The 17,526-nt window shown below is 36.6% G+C and overlaps 3 protein-coding genes across 5 annotated transcripts; 2 read left to right on the top strand and 1 right to left on the bottom strand.

The window, feature by feature from the left end:
- Positions 1-630: 630 nt before the first annotated feature.
- LOC107845026 (tetraspanin-2) lies at positions 631-4,439 on the bottom strand. The gene is made up of 2 exons (XM_016689316.2): positions 3,472-4,439; positions 631-1,113 (listed from the first exon to the last, which is right to left on the bottom strand). Exons 1-2 carry the CDS (start codon positions 3,967-3,969, stop codon positions 802-804), a joined length of 810 nt encoding a protein of 269 aa, XP_016544802.1. The 5' UTR covers positions 3,970-4,439; the 3' UTR covers positions 631-801.
- Positions 4,440-7,562: 3,123 nt separating this feature from the next.
- On the top strand, positions 7,563-14,530 carry LOC107845025 (sodium/hydrogen exchanger 4). Of its 3 annotated transcripts, none has more exons than XM_047398346.1 (14): positions 7,563-7,705; positions 9,671-9,789; positions 9,863-9,960; positions 10,038-10,097; positions 10,197-10,243; positions 10,322-10,516; positions 10,937-10,983; positions 11,116-11,182; positions 11,930-12,030; positions 12,139-12,240; positions 13,247-13,403; positions 13,483-13,545; positions 13,652-13,735; positions 13,842-14,530. In XM_047398346.1, the coding sequence occupies exons 1-14, from the start codon at positions 7,625-7,627 to the stop codon at positions 14,130-14,132; spliced, it is 1,512 nt and encodes a 503-aa protein (XP_047254302.1). In that variant the 5' UTR covers positions 7,563-7,624; the 3' UTR covers positions 14,133-14,530. The 3 variants fall into 3 exon arrangements, with proteins under 3 accessions (XP_047254302.1, XP_016544800.2, XP_016544801.2); XM_016689314.2 differs by lacking the exon at positions 7,563-7,705 and adding an exon at positions 7,818-8,094; XM_016689315.2 differs by lacking the exon at positions 7,563-7,705 and adding an exon at positions 7,845-8,094 and having other exon boundaries at positions 13,259-13,403.
- A 622-nt stretch (positions 14,531-15,152) lies between these two features.
- Positions 15,153-17,221, top strand: LOC107845024 (protein ENHANCED DOWNY MILDEW 2; the record flags this gene model as incomplete). Its single annotated transcript, XM_047398345.1, is given in 3 exon segments — positions 15,153-15,497; positions 16,592-17,041; positions 17,121-17,221. Coding segments are annotated over 2 exon segments (511 nt in total), but the record flags the coding sequence as incomplete, so codon positions are not given.
- Positions 17,222-17,526: the final 305 nt, after the last annotated feature.

Here is a 17,526-nt window from a genome sequence, read left to right as displayed (position 1 = left end):
CCCTTTTTATGATTTCTTGCATATCACAAAGTGAGTAAGGTGAAGTGTTTGTACTTCAAAAAGTCGGAAAAAGGTGATATATATACTGTCGAACTATTGAAAATGATACATAAATGCCCTCCATTATGCTTCACACATTTTTCCTTAGCAATTTATCCTTGACCTGTTGCAAAAATGTTCTACGGCCGGAGTTCGCCCACTTGAGCAACACCACACCTAGTGTATTTCCACATAGTGGGGTCTGAAGCGGGTAGAGTGTACACAAATCATACCACTACCTCAGGTGAAAAAAATACAAGGATACTATAAACATATATAATAGTTTATATAATCCGGTGGATTTCTCATTCGGTGTTCGATATTTATGTTTCAAGTTCTAATGAAAGAATACATGAATGAATGAATGAATGAATGAAAGGATTGTGTACACAAATCATACCACTACCTCAGGTGAAAAAAATACAAGGATACTATAAACATATATAATAGTTTATATAATCCGGTGGATTTCTCATTCGGTGTTCGATATTTATGTTTCAAGTTCTAATGAAAGAATACATGAATGAATGAATGAATGAAAGGATTCTATCCATAAAATGGGACAAAGAGTATATATTGTAACCATCCAAATGCAAAAGCCTACAACGCATGAATTCCACATATGGTCAAAAGAATATGTACAAACTGAAATACAAAACTAGCACCTAAATATGTCTTTTTTCCCATAGCAAAAGCCAAACTGCATTACTACAACCAACATCATTTCAAACAGTTTCGAAAACTGAATAAGTAGGAACGAAATCAAGCCCAACCCTGTTTGTAACGTTGGAAAAGTTGTTCGGTTTGAGCATTTTTGTAAGCACTACAAGCAATAACATATACCCAAATAAGAACCACAACAGTTAGGATGAGAATAAGATTTGCTTTCCTCCATTCTTTTCTGAGATTTCCCAATAAACCAGCTTTACATGCATCACAGTTGTAGCAAAGTTGGCTTGGGTCATCGTTCCAAATGGTGCAATCTGGATCTGCTATTGTGTTTGTTGGGTTACTCCATACAGTTGGATTCACAAACTGGTACCCACAAATTGTTGGTGGTTTACAACATCCTGACTGCAAAATCAAGTTACACAAAAGACCAAAAGTTGTGTCAACAACAACATACACAGTGTATTCCCACAAAGTGGGGTCCGGGGGAGTGTAAAGTGTACGCAGTAGTCCATACCACTACCTCAGAAGAAGTAGAGCGGCTGTTTCCGATAGACACTTGGGGTCTGGGGAGCGTAAAGTGTACACAGTCCGTACCACTACCTCAGACGAAGTATTGAGGCTGTTTTCGATAGACCCTTGGGGTCTGGGGTAAAGTGTACACAGTCCATACCACTACCTCAGAAGAAGTAGAGAGACTGTTTCTGATAGACCCTTGGGGTCTGGGAAGGATAAAGTGTACGCAGTCCATACCACTAACTCAAAAGAAGTAGGGAGGCTGTTTCCGATAGACCCTCGAGGTCTAGGGAGGAAAGTATACGCAGTCCATACCACAACCTCAAACGAAGTAGAGAGGCTGTTTCCGATAGACCCTTGGGGTCCTGGGAAGGTAAAGCGTACGCAGTGCATAGCACTGCCTCGGACGAAGTAGAAAGATTGTTTGCGATAGACCCTTGGGGTCTGGAGAAGGTAAAGTGCACACAGTCCATACCACTACTTCAGGCGAAGTAGAGAGACTATTTTCGATAGACTCTTGGGGTCTGGAGAAGGTAAAGTGCACGCAGTCCATACCACTACCTCAGGCGAAGTAGAGAGACTGTTTTCGATAGACCCTTGGGGTCTGGGGAAGGTAAAGTGCACGCAGTCCATACCACTACCTCAGACGAAGTAGAGAGGCTATTTCCGATAGACCTTCGACCCAGGACAAATAACAATAACAATAAAGATAGAAACAACAAACAAAATGAGATAACACACCGACTAGATAATAAAAGAAACAACACACCTATGAAGTAATGCTATACGGAATCTATCAGAAAATCACAAACATCACCAAAACATCATGAACAAGGAACTACAAGACACACAAATAGTAAGTACATATATATATATATATATTCCAGGCATTATTATCAGATAGAAAAATCTAGATTTAACATTATACAACCAGCTGGTAAATTAGATAAGTGGGCCAAGCTCACCATATAGTATATTGATTGATATGAGCAATAATGCATTTTTTGCACTATATTAAGATGACAAACTCAACTAATTGTCTTTCAATATTATGTACTTATCCTTTCATTCACCAACAATTTCTCATGGTAGGTCCCACCATAACTCTTTGAATAATGAATATTGCATAACTAACACACACTAATTATATTATACAAATTAAAAAAAAATGCTCATATAATGATGCAGCAATTGAAGTCAAATTTAAAGTTCATTATAGTAGAGTAGTAGTACACCAGCAGTGGTGTAGTGATGAGACTATTCCATCCTTAACCAGAAGTCTTGGGCTCGAGCCCCGGAGAAAATTTTGTTGGGAGAGACGCCCCCAGAATAGGCTCTGCAGTGCGCAATCCAAATTAACCGAAGCTCAAGACGCGATCCGAATTAATTGAAGCTCCAATACGAATACCGAACACTAGGTTGAGAAACCAAAAAAAACACTAGTACACACTACACTTTAATACATGCCTTACCCCTTTTATCTTTTGTTTTCTCAAACTCTCCAACCACCAAATACTTGCTCTTCTTTTACTTTTACCCTTTTGACAAATAACAAAAGCAAATATGCTGATGCTTCAACACCCCCCTCCCCCACCCCACCCACCTTTTTTTATGTTGCTCCGACTCTTCAAAATGTCGATGGATGCATGTCAAATCCTTCAAAAATAGTTCAATTTTGAAGGATTCTACACGGATACAACATTTTTTTTAAGAGTCCGAACAACAAAGCTTTTTTGGGTGGGGTGGGGGTAGGAGTGGGTAAAGAGGTTAATTGAAAAACATCAATACAATAATCAACCAAATAATTCTTAGTCCCACTAAAATTTGTTTTTTTATATATCAGCCACCTTCCACTAGCAACAAGTACAACTCTGTTCACCAAGGTTAGAACAGATAGGAACAAATCACCTAGTGCTTATCTCTATTGAAAATTGAGAGCAAACCCTCACGGTGCTCAATCCACTTCATCGACCGCTAGACCACACCCTGGCGCTACTAGTCCTACTAAAATTTCGACTAGTTTCTCCTTCAAAATTCATCTGACAACTAATCCTTCCAACTCAATAGAAGAATAAGGACTATCTTACTCTATAGGGCTTGTTTGGTCGGTAACAAATTATTCCGAGATAATTAATCCTGAATTTGATATACAGAAACTATTATTATACTTCATACTTCACACCAGACTCCTTACTAATTCTTGGCTGAATTTATGAAAAAAATTTGTTGAGGTGAAACAAAATTTACCTGGATAGGAGAGATATGAGCAGCAAAGAACTGATCAGCATTAACAAACTCACTATTAAGCTTAGGACAAATTTCAGAATCAGCCAAACAGGGCCTTATCTTCCTCCAACTATCAGCATCAGTAATATGATTCTGTAGCCAAGAAGAGAAACCAGCGAGCCTATACTCACTGTAACCTCTTCCTGGCACGGAATACGCGCCACTAGGGCGCGTAACGACAAAGGCAAGGACGAGGAGGACGAGGAGGAGGACTATGAGTATGGCCATACAGACTAAGTAGACACCTAAGAGTCCCTCTTTCTTCCAGTAAGCGCCCACGAAGCCAGCTAACGAGACGAGCATAACTGCAAGGCCCATGAAGAGGACCGGCCATCGTAGCCAGTGGATACACTCGTTGTCTGGCTTCGAGGCTAACCAGATACCTGATGCTGTTATTGGGATGGAACACATGAAGGCAACGAAGTTCAATAAAGCTGTAATGTTGTTGCTCAGAGACATCGTGGGCCGAAGAGGCAATCCACCAACTCCTGTTTGGAAAGATCGAGAAGTAACTAAAGAGCAAAATCAATCAACTCCTGTTTGGAAAGATCGAGAAGAGTAGCTAGCTAGCAGCTAAACAGCACAATCAACCAACTCCTGTTTGGACAAAATAAGAGAATAGCCAACCAAACTCTTGTTTGGAGAAGATTCAAGAGGAGCTAAGCAACTAAAGAGCACAATCAACCAACTCCTGTTTGGAAAGATCGAGAGAAGGACAGCAAAATATTTAGTGATATGTGTGAAAGTGTTGATAGACTTCTTGGAAAGAGAGGACGGTGGAAGCACTGCGTACTATAAATAGCAGCAACAACTTGTGGTGGTAAAATCAAGGTAAAATAAATAAGTACTATATCCCTTAGATTACAATATATTATTTTATTAGTTATATATAAGAGGAAGTTTGAGTGCTGAAGCAGGCAGCAGATTGACGTTTAGTTGCTTTAATTGTATTTTTATTGTATTATTTTTAAGTAATTATTATAAATTATTTTTGTATTAAAAAAATAATAATATTTAATATAAATAAATAAAATAAATATTTCTAATATGTCTGCTTCAATTGTTTCAATCGTAATTTTATCATATTACCCCTAATTAATTATTATAAGTCTTTTAAGTATTAAAAAATTAATAGTATTTAATAAAAAAGATGAAATAGATATAAAATAATAAATTAACTCGTGATGTTTTAAATTAGCTTGACATCTTATATAAGGCTCACTTAGATTTTTTTTTTCCATAAGTAATTTCCTTAGTTATTGTGTTATATCACTTCAAATACATGTTTACTTCGTTGTTTCAATCGTGATTTTTTATATCATCCCTAATTACTTATTATGGTTATTTAAGCATTAAAAATTTATATTATTAGTATCCCATATAAGAAGTCATAATAAGCAGTTGAAACAGGCTGCTCATGGTCGATATGTCTGCTTCACCTTCTTTAATCGTGATTTTACTACATTGTCCCTAAGTAATTATTACAAGTCATTTATGTATTAACAAATTAATAATATTTAATAAAAACCTAAAATAGATATTTATGATATGACTGTTTAACTGCTTCAATCGTAATTTCAGTATATTATCCATAATTAATTATTTTAAGTCAATTAAGTATTAAAAAATTAATACTTAATATCTAATAAAAAGGGTAAAATAGACGTAAAATGATAAATTAATTTTTAATGTTTTAAATTAACTTGACGTCTTATATGAGACCACTTAAAAAAAAAATCACAAGTATTTTTTGTAATAATTTTATTATGTCACGACCAAAAATCAATTTTTTTAATAATTATGCAAATATCGAGATTTTCTGTAATTAAGCTCCAAACTGTCGGAATTTATGTTGTCTGTCCTAAAATCAAACCAAATTTATCTAATCCATCTAACCCGTTTAAGTTTGGACTAATTATTAACCGATTATTTATTAGTTCAATCAATTTCAACCCATTCTATTTAATCCGACTAACTCATTTAAATTTGGATTGATTATCGACTCACTAATTTATCAGTTAAATCCATTTTAATACAATCTATTTAATCAACCTAACTCATTTGAGTTTTGGGTTATTAATCCGCTCAATCCATAGCAATTCGATCCATTTAATCAACCTAACCAATTCAAGTTTAAGTTGATTATTGACCTCTCATTAATTAGCTCGATTAATTCCAATCCAATATATTTAATTCGTCTAACTCATTCAAGTTTAGATTGATTATACTGCTTAAGAGTTATAACTACTAATCTCTGTTATATCATCATAAGTTTGTTTTATAGCAGACTGCGTAAGGACTATATGTCTTGATGACAAATTTCATGATAACAAAAAATTAAATCTACCAAACTATTTTGTAATGCGATGTTATCGAGTGAACCTACAAAAGATGAATTTAGGTTAGAGTTTTAGATTTTTTATAAGATGTTCGATATTTATATTCAGGTTCTAATAAAAATATGAATGAATGAATCTTATCGATTTCACCACGCTTCTTAATAGTTTATATTTTGACTTCATTCAAAACTCAAAAACCTAGAGCCCACTAAATAATAATATTCTATTCATCTTTTTCTTTTCTTTTTTCGCGATGATTAATTTTATTCATTAAATTTTTTGATACTTGATACTTTTTACCGACACAATACTCTATACTCATCAAAATCAGATGAATGAATGAATCTTATCGATTTCACTACGCTTCTTAATAGTTTATATTTTGACTTTATTCAAAACTCAAAAACCTAGAGTCCACTAAATAATACTCCCTCCGTTCCATTTTACTCGTCCCAAATTGGGATGACACAGCTATTAAGAAAAAATAATAAATAACATGACTAGTTTATCATAGTACCCCTATTAAATGATGTTTACATTTTAATTTAAAGAAAAAGTAATTAATGCAAAGGGTAAAATATGAAAAAAAAATTGTCTTGTCTTGATAAATAAAAAAGGACAAGTAAAATGGGACACCAGATTAGAAAATTTGAGACGGATAAAATGGGACAGAGAAAGTACTATTCTATTATTTTTTTCGTGATGATTAATTTATCCATTAATTTTTTTTATACTTGATACTTTTTACCGACATAATACCTTATACTCATCAAAATCAAAACCCGAGGCCGTTTGGTCATATATTTTTATTTTTATAGTGAAAATGATATTTGAAGATGGGAATTTTATTTTGTTATGAATACAAGTTGGATTGAGTTAATATTTTTTTTAAGAGAAGTACAAATAAAAATGATGATAATTATTTAGGAACGGAGGAAGTACTATTTTATAAGTAGAGCAAATGACGTTTTTAGTCCTTGAATTATCACGTTATTTCACTTTCAATTTTTGTGACATCCAATTAAGTATTTTTAACCTTCAATTAAATAATGTGTGCTATTTTGACCGCTAACTAACAGATATCATCAAATTAAATGGAATGACAGTTATTAGTAAAAATATTTTTAACTTTAAATTAATTATTTATTGTCAAACAATCGACGAGTAAATGAAACTTGTATGCTCTATGTCGAAAGCACTTTATTAACAGTTATCATTTCATTTAATTTGATGAGATCTGTTAGCCATGAAGCAAAACAACACAGATTGCTTAACTGAAGGTTAAAAACGTTTCTTCATATATTACAGAAACTAAAATTAAAACAACGTGACAACTCAAGGGAGGAAAAGCTTCATTTACCCTTAACCTTCAATTAATTATTTATTATCAAATAACTAGCGAGCAAATGAAAACTTGAAATATATGTTCAAAATGTTTTATTTATAATCATCATTTCGTTTAATTTAATGAAATTTGTTAGCCATAGATTAAAACTGCACATATTGTTTAACTGAAGGTTAAAAATATTTCGTCAGATATTACAGATACTGAAATTAGAACAACGTGATAACTTAGGGAGCAAAAAGACTCATTCACTCTTATATAAGTATATCCAAAAGATACCAATATGGGTTGTGGTGGAAGGGCAACGGATGGGGCTGCTCCATCCTTAATTAGAGATCGAGAGCTTGATTGTGGGCATGAAAAAAACTTTATTGGAAGCGCTACCCCCGAATAGGCCCTATCCAGTGCAAATACAAATTAGTTAGGTTCAATGCGGGATATTCAAATTAGTCGGGTTCCTATGCGAATGAGAAAACAAAAAAAAGTATATCCAAAAGATACTCATGATAAGGTACAGTAAAAAGACAAAAAAGTACATAGTACTAACACTTCGACACTTGTGTACTTTGTTGCATGTTATTTTCGTCCTATTCCACAACGTGTCAATTTTATCTAGCCAACACCTCAAAATTTTATTATTTTTCTTTTTTTAGTAACTCTCAATTTCCACTTTATTTCATGCAAATAAAAATATTTGTGTTGATTTGATTCATCATAGAAAAAAAATAAAAAGAAATGGGAATATTTGATTATGTGAGTGATGATATTGGGAATGGTAGTAGTCATAAGATGGTGGTACCAATAACAGTATTTGTGGCAATTTTGTGTTTGTGTTTGGTGATTGGTCATTTACTTGAAGAAAATCGATGGGTTAATGAGTCCATCACAGCCATTATCATTGTATGTATCAACATTTTTCTTTGTTGTGAATTAGTACTATGTAGACTGAATTTGATTTGATTTCAGATAGATAGTTTATAGTATTAATCTATTTATACTGGTGATTGTCTTGAGCTGGGTCTATTGGAAACAACCTCTGTTCTACTTCATACGAGGTAGTGGTATGGACTGCGTACGCTTTATCCTCTTCAGACCCCACTTTGTGTGAATACAATGAGTGTGTTGTAGTAGTTGTTGAAGTGATACTCCCTGCTTTCTTTGTGTGTAGTTGTGTCTGTAGTCATAGTGTTATGCATGTGTTTGTAGTTTCTTGTTTGAGGTGGTTTTGGTGGTGTTGCTGATTTCGGATTGATAGTTTATAGTATTAGTCTGTGGTGTCTTGTTTCTTGTGTCATTCTGTCATTCTGTTGTGTATAAATTTGTGTGTAGTTGTGCCTGTAGTCATAATGTTATGCATGTGTCTTGTTTCTTGTTTGTGGTGGCTTAGTGCTGTTGGTGATTTCGGATAGATAGTGTTTGTGGTGGTTTAGTTTCGTTGGTGATTTAGGATAGATAGTTTATAGTATTAATCCATGGTGTCTTGTTTCATTCTGTTGTGTATAGTTGTGCTTGTAGTCGTAGTGTTATGCACATGTCTTATAGTTTCTTGTTTGGGGTGGTTTGGTGTTGTTGGTGATTTCGGATAGCTAGTTTATAGTATAAATCCATGGTATCTTGTTTCTTGTATCATTCCGTTGTGTATAAATTTGTGTGTAGTTGTGCCTGTAGTCACAATGTTATGCATGTGTCTTGCAGTTTCTTGTTTGTGGTGGTTTGGTGGTGTTGGCGATTTCATATTGATAGTTTATAGTATTAATCTATGGGTGTCTTGTTTCTTGTATCATTCTGTTGTGTGTAGTTGTGCCTGTAGTCACAGTGTTATGCATGTGTGTAGTTGTGCCTGTAGTCACAGTGTTATGCATGTGTCTTGCAGTTTCTTGTTCGTGGTGGTTTGGTGGTGAGCCAGGCTGTTTCTATCAGAAACAACCTCTCTATTTTACCTGAGGTAGTGGTGGTGGTACTCATATATATATAAACCACCGTGTAGAGGTGGTACTCATTCATCTCGTAGCCTAAGGAAGGAGAAACTAATTGATTATACATATTTTTCCGTCTTATTCATTTTGAAAACCGCTTCTCTCAAGACAAGGATCTTTCGGAAACAACCTCGATCCCCTACAAAGGTAGGGGTAAGGTCTTCCTACACCCCACCCTCGCCAGAGCCCACGTGTGCGATCACACTGTGTATGTTGTTGTTGTTGTTGTTGTTCATGTCGAGCTGGATATATGACCAGAAGACACAGAAATATAGCTTTTGTCGTTCCAACGAGTTCCTTTAACCATCTAGCCGACAAACACAGCATCAAAGTTTTGAGGGAAACCGAATAATACCTCGTAAAAACTTCGATACTCCTTTTCATAGCTTCCCTGAATTGTTTGGTTCGTCTGATTTCTTATTTATTTTACATTTAGTTTACAGCATATCTGTTTAGCTTTTCACTGGCTCCGATTAATAATCTACTCCACTGATGCACAGGGTCTCATATCGGGGACGATAATACTTCTGATAAGCAAGGGAAAAAGTTCCCACATACTTAGGTTTAATGAAGAGCTGTTCTTCATTTATCTACTCCCGCCGATAATATTTAATGCAGGGTAAGAAGTTTTATCTTAAATTATAATTCCGTTACGTATAGAATGACATGTTGTGTATACATATCTTATCCAGATTCCAGGTGAAGAAGAAGCAGTTCTTCCATAACTTCTTAACTATTATGTCGTTTGGAGTTATTGGGGTTTTCATATCGTCAAGTATTATCACGGCTGGTAATCCATCATTCCAGAGGTTTTGCGCTCGTCGTATATCTTATTATTTGGTTAACGTTCATCGTCGATCGATATAGGTAGCTGGTGGCTGTTTCCCAAGTTTAATTTCAATGGATTGACCGTTCGTGACTACCTTGGTCTGTTCGTTCTATCTGAATTTCCTTGTTTGCTTTATCGTTATTCATGTCACCTAATTCACCGACATATTAACCGGTGTAACTGTTGTTTTGATTAAGGTATTGGAGCAATATTTTCATCGACGGATACTGTATGCACATTGCAGGTTAGTATAATGGCATGTGAGATTGTGCGTCATGTTCGTTAACTCAACTAGTTACATCTGCATTGGCTGCATATGTAGGTTCTTCATCAAGACGAGACTCCGTTGCTTTACAGCCTCGTCTTTGGGGAAGGAGTTGTGAATGATGCTACATCAGTTGTTCTCTTCAATGCGGTGCAGAAGATTGATGTCGATAGATTCAACGGTTGGTCGGCTTTCCATGTCTTTCTAGATTTTCTGTACCTGTTCTCCACAAGCACCGCTCTTGGAGTTTCTGTGAGTTTTGGACTCTTTTAATTCCGTATGATGTGGTAAAGACAGGATATAGCTATTTCCAATTGATTAAGAATTCAATATACTCTTGCACGATTCATTTGTAATTCCTCTTAAGGTAATTTGCGTTGAACTTGATAACCACACTAAACATTTGGCCTTGTGGGTTTAGATATTGGGCGTGAACTTCATTTTACGTGGCGATGTTAGTCTAATGTTTTGTGGGAGTTCGATATGCACCTAGCATAAGCACTCCAAGACAGAAATAACCCTCACATATGCACATCGGACACTCCAAAATATAATTTGATTGCATCTCAGTGTTGCTCAAACACTGAGAAATTCTTACCTTTCTGAGACAAAACTGGAGAAAAATGAATAGACCGTTCGCGTTGCTGAGTCTGTCCCCGTTTCTTCATGCAGGCTGGACTTCTAACGTCATACATTCTGAGGGGCTTATACTTTGGGAGGTAATTTGTCTTTGGTGCTTCCGTAGGCATACATGGAGACTTGGAATCTACATTGTCCTATAAAAATTGTAAATGTGAATGAGTCCTTGTGGTTATGCAATAGTCGGGACTTAGATGTTCATATCTGTGCAGACATTCTTCCGTTCGTGAAGTATCCCTCATGCTTCTGATGGCATATCTTTCCTACATGTTGGCTGAGGTATAGCAATTGCTTGTACTCAATTTTCGATTTTGCAGTAGTTTGGTAGACTGGGTGACATCCTCGATTCATCTCTGAATTCTATTTCATCAAGGAGCAAACGTATATGCAAATCTAACAGCTCTTTGTGGGGGTAGGAACTTCATCGTACATTTAGGACATAATGCATCATCTTCGAACGAATTCATGGACTGGTTACGAAAATCTACTTTTTGAAGGATGAAACGCACAGATTATTTCACCTTTCTGCAGTTGGGTGCTATGTTGCTTGGACTCTTCAAGAATGTCGACGGGTGTGTGTCGGATCCTTCAAAAATAGTGTAATTTTGAAGGATCTGACACGGGTGCGGCAAGATTTTTGGAGAGTCCGAGCAACTTAGGTTGGGTGAGGGTAAAAGCTGGTTTCGTTGTTTGGCCTTTGGTTAGGCTATGCTGGGTAGGCCTCTATCCATCTTCTAGCTTGTACGTTATGTCACAAATTGTAAATGGCCATGCCATAACCTCGGATTCAATTTTACCTCTTGATATTAATTTGTGTCCTCATGTTAAGGTTCTTTTTTCCATTCTGTCGATTTCATTCCTCACTCCCACCACCCACACCCCCGGTATCATTTTCAGTTGCCTTTTTGGTGATCTTTTAGTCATGCTATCTTGATGCTTATTTTCATATATATTCAGATCCCATGCCAAATTCATATTTTTTTGAGTATTCTTATGGTATTTACGAAGTGATTACGTTGTTTAAAGCTTTTCAGCCTAAGTGGGATTTTGACCGTCTTCTTTGCCGGAATCTTGATGTCTCACTATGCATGGCATAATGTGACCGACAGTTCAAGAATCACTACGAGGTATGAATGAAGGTGTCGTTCATATATTTTCTGCATTTTCAACCTATCGTGAAATGCTCTTCTAGAAGTATGATTTTGTATTGAGATGGTGGATACTTTGGACCACAGGCATGCTTTTGAAGCCATGTCTTTCATTGCTGAAACATTCATATTTTTGTACGTCGGGATGGACGCGCTGGACATTGAGAAGTGGAAAATGAGCAAACAGAGGTGAGATCTCCACTAAACGTTAAAGTCGTTCAGTTATTATTGATTTATTTTTGGTTATCAATTCATCTTCGAACTTGAGTTGCGGCCTTCCCAGGAAGAAAATAAGATAATAATATCATATGGAAACACCGAACTGTATAGCTGACTTCTCTTTTGAGTTTTTGATTAAAGAACTCGTATGTATGTTTAGTGCTTTTAACTTAATACAGGTTGACTGAGTTGGTGAACAATGTCCTTGCGGGACTGTTCTTACCAAAGAACTCCACGTAGAATCAGCAGCAAACAAACAGCTGACTCTTTTAAACCTCGTTTCCCATTAACACTCAATAGGGCCACAGAACTCGCTAGCCTCAGTGTGTGATTTGATGATCAACTTAGTTCGTAGCTGCCGAAGTGTAGCATTAAGGCGAGGAGCGCGTTCGTGGAGGCAAACCGAAGGAAGAGCAAAAGGAAGGTTGGGTGCTTGTGGGGTGCGGCCATCCGGCCTGATGCAGCCATTAGCATCTTAACTTTGAAGCTTAGTGGAAATGAAACTCTTACTTTCCATCGAATCCACTTAAATGTGACAGCCATTGGCACTTTGCGGATCTCCCAGTGACTCCCACTAGACCCTTAATAGAGACACTCCACTCCACTCCACTCCAAGTCCTTGTTTATAATCTCGTTTGGTAGATTCATCGTCTCTTGGAGGAACTTTCCATGTGCTTTTCCACCAAAACTTGTGAGGATTTGGTTGTTATCATGAGGCGCAACGCTCCTCTCTTTATCAACTCGTTTACAATGTTTGCGTTAAGTAGCTATTTGACAAATGCATAACTTCTAATCACCTTAAGTTTACATGACTAGCCAGTGAAGACGTAAAAATGTACAAGGTGAATGGATTATTAACTTGGTGATTTGAATGGAGATGTTGGATAGCATGCAGTCTGCGTTTGTTCATCTTAATGGTACTGAAATCATGAAAAACAGCCTTGGGTTTGCGTCTGAATGTTTAATTACTGCTCAGTCTTGCCGGCAGTGTTTGGACTTCAATGGGAATATATGGTACCGTGCTCCTCTTGATAGCTATCGGGCGTGCTGCTTTTGTATTCCCTCTCTCCGCCTTTTCCAATTTCCTGAACCGACATGCTACACGAGCACCATCAATTACGTTCAAACATCAGGTAACGTTCTAGTTATTTCTTGAAATAATCACGTCGTAATTATGCGCTTTTATGTTGTATCATATGTGCTATTTATCAGATAGTAATTTGGTGGGCTGGTCTTATGAGAGGCGCGGTCTCTATTGCCTTGGCGTTCAAACAGGTACCTTAGCATTTCCCAAGATACGCGTCTTTGTTTTGAAATGAAGCGGAATGGATATCTTCGAATATGTCTGATTAATATTGAAACATATGAACTTTTGATGCAGTTCACTTATTCTGGTGTTACGGTTGATCCAGTGCATGCCGTAATGGTTACGACTACAGTAATTGTTGTGCTCTTCAGTACACTGGTAAGTTAATGACAAATTGAATAAGATTTTGAACGAACTCACGGATTTTCCACCTCTTCCTTTATTTGCTTCCGGTAACTCCAGAAATTCATTGGTTTCGTTGCAGGTTTTCGGCTTCTTGACAAAGCCACTTATTAACTATCTGCTTCCGCATAACGACAATACAAGGAGAAATATAGATAGAGAGCCAACTATCTCGAAAGAGACGCTCCCTTTGCTTTCGTTTGACGAATCTGCCTCAACCAACCTTCTACGCGCGAAGGATAGTTTGTCCATGCTGTTTCAAAGACCTGTGTATACAATTCATTCCTACTGGAGGAGGTTCGATGACACTTACATGAGACCGATATTTGGTGGACCAGCTAGAAGCGAGCCCAGAAACGAGGACTCCGGATAGTAGCCGAGACTTGCCACTACACCATGGTGGCAATCCTACTTTCTTTTGCTATGGAAGCGACGATACTGATACTCGCCTGTGATGGATGATTGGCATCTTCAAATTTTGACATCGGAGCTGCAGTTGGAGCTGCACGTTTGTTCTGACGAAGCAATCTTGCTGGAATTTTGGCCTGTCTTGTTCCTTCGACTTTGCATGAACACGTTGAAGACTCGGTCTCTTTAGCAATAAATTCTAATTATAAATAGTTCTCTCTTTGTTGAAAATGTTTTTCTTAGCTTAGTTTTGTAAATGCTGCCAACATGATGGTCTAAGTTGTGTGGACTCTTCACTTTGATGTCGTATGTGTGTTGGATTTTTCAAAATTACACTATTTTTAGCGAATTCGATGAATTCAACACTGGGTTATTTACTTTTTATCTGCCATTTCTGTTTGGCATGTGTAAATGGATGAAGGGGGAGCGTTGAGTAATTGGTAAAGTTGATATCATGTGATTAGGATGTTACAGTTTAAGTCATGGAAATGGCTTCGTACAAAAATGCAAGGTAAGATTGATGTAAGATAGATCTGGCAATGGCGGAGCCAAGATGTTCATCAAGGGGATTCGAAAGTGTACACATAAACTAGCCGAAGTTGAAGGGGTTCAACATATACTATATATACATAAAGAATAATTTTAATTGTGTATAAATAGTATAATTTTTCGTCGAAGGGATTTTGAATGAACCCTCTAGATATATGCTAGTTCGCCACTGTCGTGCGGGACGCCTGTGGTCCGGTCCTTTAATATATAGCATAAATGTTAAAAGACTAGATCCTTGTGGTCCGATATTTCAACAATAGACTCGTGTGGACTCTTATGGTCCAGTCCTTTCATGTATACAAAAGAGTCCTTTCATGTATACAAAAGAGTTAAGACTCGTGTACAATATCAGTATAATAGACTCGTGCAGAACCTTTGTGGTTCGGTCTTTTCATACTAATTTCTTTTAGTTACTTTTTAGATAAGGGGTAGCAATATTTTATTTTAAATGGAAAAAAAATAGATTCTTTTAATAAGGAGTATATTTGGAAAATCAAACACTCGCAAGATATAAATGAATTAGGTTACCTTTTTAATAGTATAATAATAATAATTTATTTACTTTTCGCCGAGACAGTTTTCTCTTTCTTTTCCCATCGAAATTCCGGCAACGATAACCTTACCGCCGACGATAACAATCACAGTCGCCGATTTTCTCTCGACGAGGACGACAACAACTACAGTCGCCGGTTTCTCCCTTTCGACAACGAAGCAAACTTTCTTCTGAGACGAATCCAGCGCCGGCGTCCGCATCGCCGAGTCCGAGCAACATAGGCTGTTGGTATGAGTTGTTAATTTTGGCTTGTTAAGTAGTTTGAATTTGCGATTTGGTTGTCTATTTAGAAAGAACTGGTAGCCTTAGGGTTTAACTGGTATAGTTGACTCTGTGTTCCCGAGGTCACGGGTTTAAGCTGTGGAAATAGCTTCTTGCACAAATGCAGGATATAAGGTTGCGTACCACCACGCATAGGGCGAACTTTAATAAATTAAGTTGCCATTGTCCAGTTAGAAAGTGAGTGCTTTTTGATGAATCGCTTCGTTCTACAACATTTTATGGTGGCATGAGTTGTTAATTTTCCTTGTTTTTGCCTTTATTGGGTAGTGTAGGAGAGTAGTTTGAATTTGTATATGTATATATATATATATAGAAAGTGAATGCTTTTGGTGAATCGCGTTGTTCTATGATGTTTGCTGGTGGTATGAGTTGTTAATTTTGCTTGTTTTCGCCTTCAATAGGTAGTGTAAGGAAGTAATTTGTGAGTGTCTGGTGGTATGAGTTGTCTATTATAGTTGTTCACCCACAAGGGCCAGAAAAGTGCTTTTATATCAACTATTATATCCCAACAAGTAATTCGAAGGTAACTCCGATATAAACCAATATTATTTTCAAATCAGTGGACACTGTTTGATTACAACTAGAAATCATATGTTTTTATAGTTTTTTCTAGTGTGCTTGTATACAGGCGTGTTTTGGTCCCTTATTTTAATGAGATCTTATTACAGGAGTGACAGGGAAGTTGATGTGAATCAGTATCAGAATTTTGAGAGGGAAAGAAGAGAGAGAAGGGTCATAAGAACACCAAAGCTTTGGGTTCAAAATTCTGTCTCTCTCTTCACTTGTCTCGCTTTCAATACTCTGACTAATTTTAACTAACTACTAACTATACTTTCCAAGCATAACAGGATTGGGTTAAAATTGGTGCAGAACTTCAATTTTAGAAATTTACCATGCCAACATTGATGAAGGCTTCGTTTTCGTCTAGAAAAGTTTTCTGCTATATAACTTTTACCTTATAAAAAGTTTTCGACTATATGGAGCCATGTCTTAACTTCGTGCTTCTTAATCTTTGTATACTCTGTGAATTTCATTGGCAGGTAGTCAGGTATTGCCCCGGAGAATTAGGGGAAAGTGGGAATGGCATCTTCTGATGATGAAGCTGAAGCAGTCCCAAGTACTGTCTCTAACTATGAATTTGTGGATGATAAGGATGAGCCTGTTTCATTTGCGGAGCTAACATTTCAGTGGAATGACACTGAGAGTTTGGATGGGAATAAAAGACATGTTTTCTTGCGTGGGACTGCTGATAATGGGCTTCAGAAGATTTATAAGCAGGTCACAACATGGAAGATTGATTCTTCGCGCATAGAGCCAGCAATTTCAGTTTTATCTAAAGAGAACGATTGGATGAAACTTGAAAAACCAAGAAAGGCTTTCCAGGATACCGTTAGGTCAATCTTGATCACTGTGCATTCGTTGCACTTCCTGAAAAGAAATCCAGAATCTTCTGGCAAAGCTTTGTGGGATCATTTATCTAAAGTTTTCAGGTTCACATATTGATATCTTGTGTATTAGCATATTTTGTTTTTCTCATCGAGAAATCTGAATCTTATCCTTGTTTTGTAGTGTGTATGAGCCCAGGCCTTCAGAGAATGATCTAGTGGATCACATGAATTTTATCAATGAAATTGTTAAGTGTGACACACAATTGGCTCAATCTAAGGTTTGTGTGCTTTCTTGCTGTGATCATATAGTTAGCTTGTGGAAACATCTCGAATTCTAATGGTTCCAAATTCACTTCTGTTATCTGGTGGATTTTCCCTTATCTTTTTACCTTTTATGAAATGCATTTGTATGTGTGGGTAAAATTGAATGTACTTTATCACTATTAAGTTTTCCACTTTGACCTGGACTTCAGATTAATCATGGGTGAGTTTCCTAAGAGGTCCTTAGAATCCTTATTTTAATTTTAAAAAGGAAATATTTAAAATGTGAAAGGTGGAGTAGTTAGTTAAGAGATATGACATAACAA

This window comes from Capsicum annuum, chromosome 10, assembly GCF_002878395.1.
Source record: "Capsicum annuum cultivar UCD-10X-F1 chromosome 10, UCD10Xv1.1, whole genome shotgun sequence".
NCBI lineage: Eukaryota > Viridiplantae > Streptophyta > Magnoliopsida > Solanales > Solanaceae > Capsicum > Capsicum annuum.
This window is presented reverse-complemented; position numbering and strand designations above follow the sequence as displayed.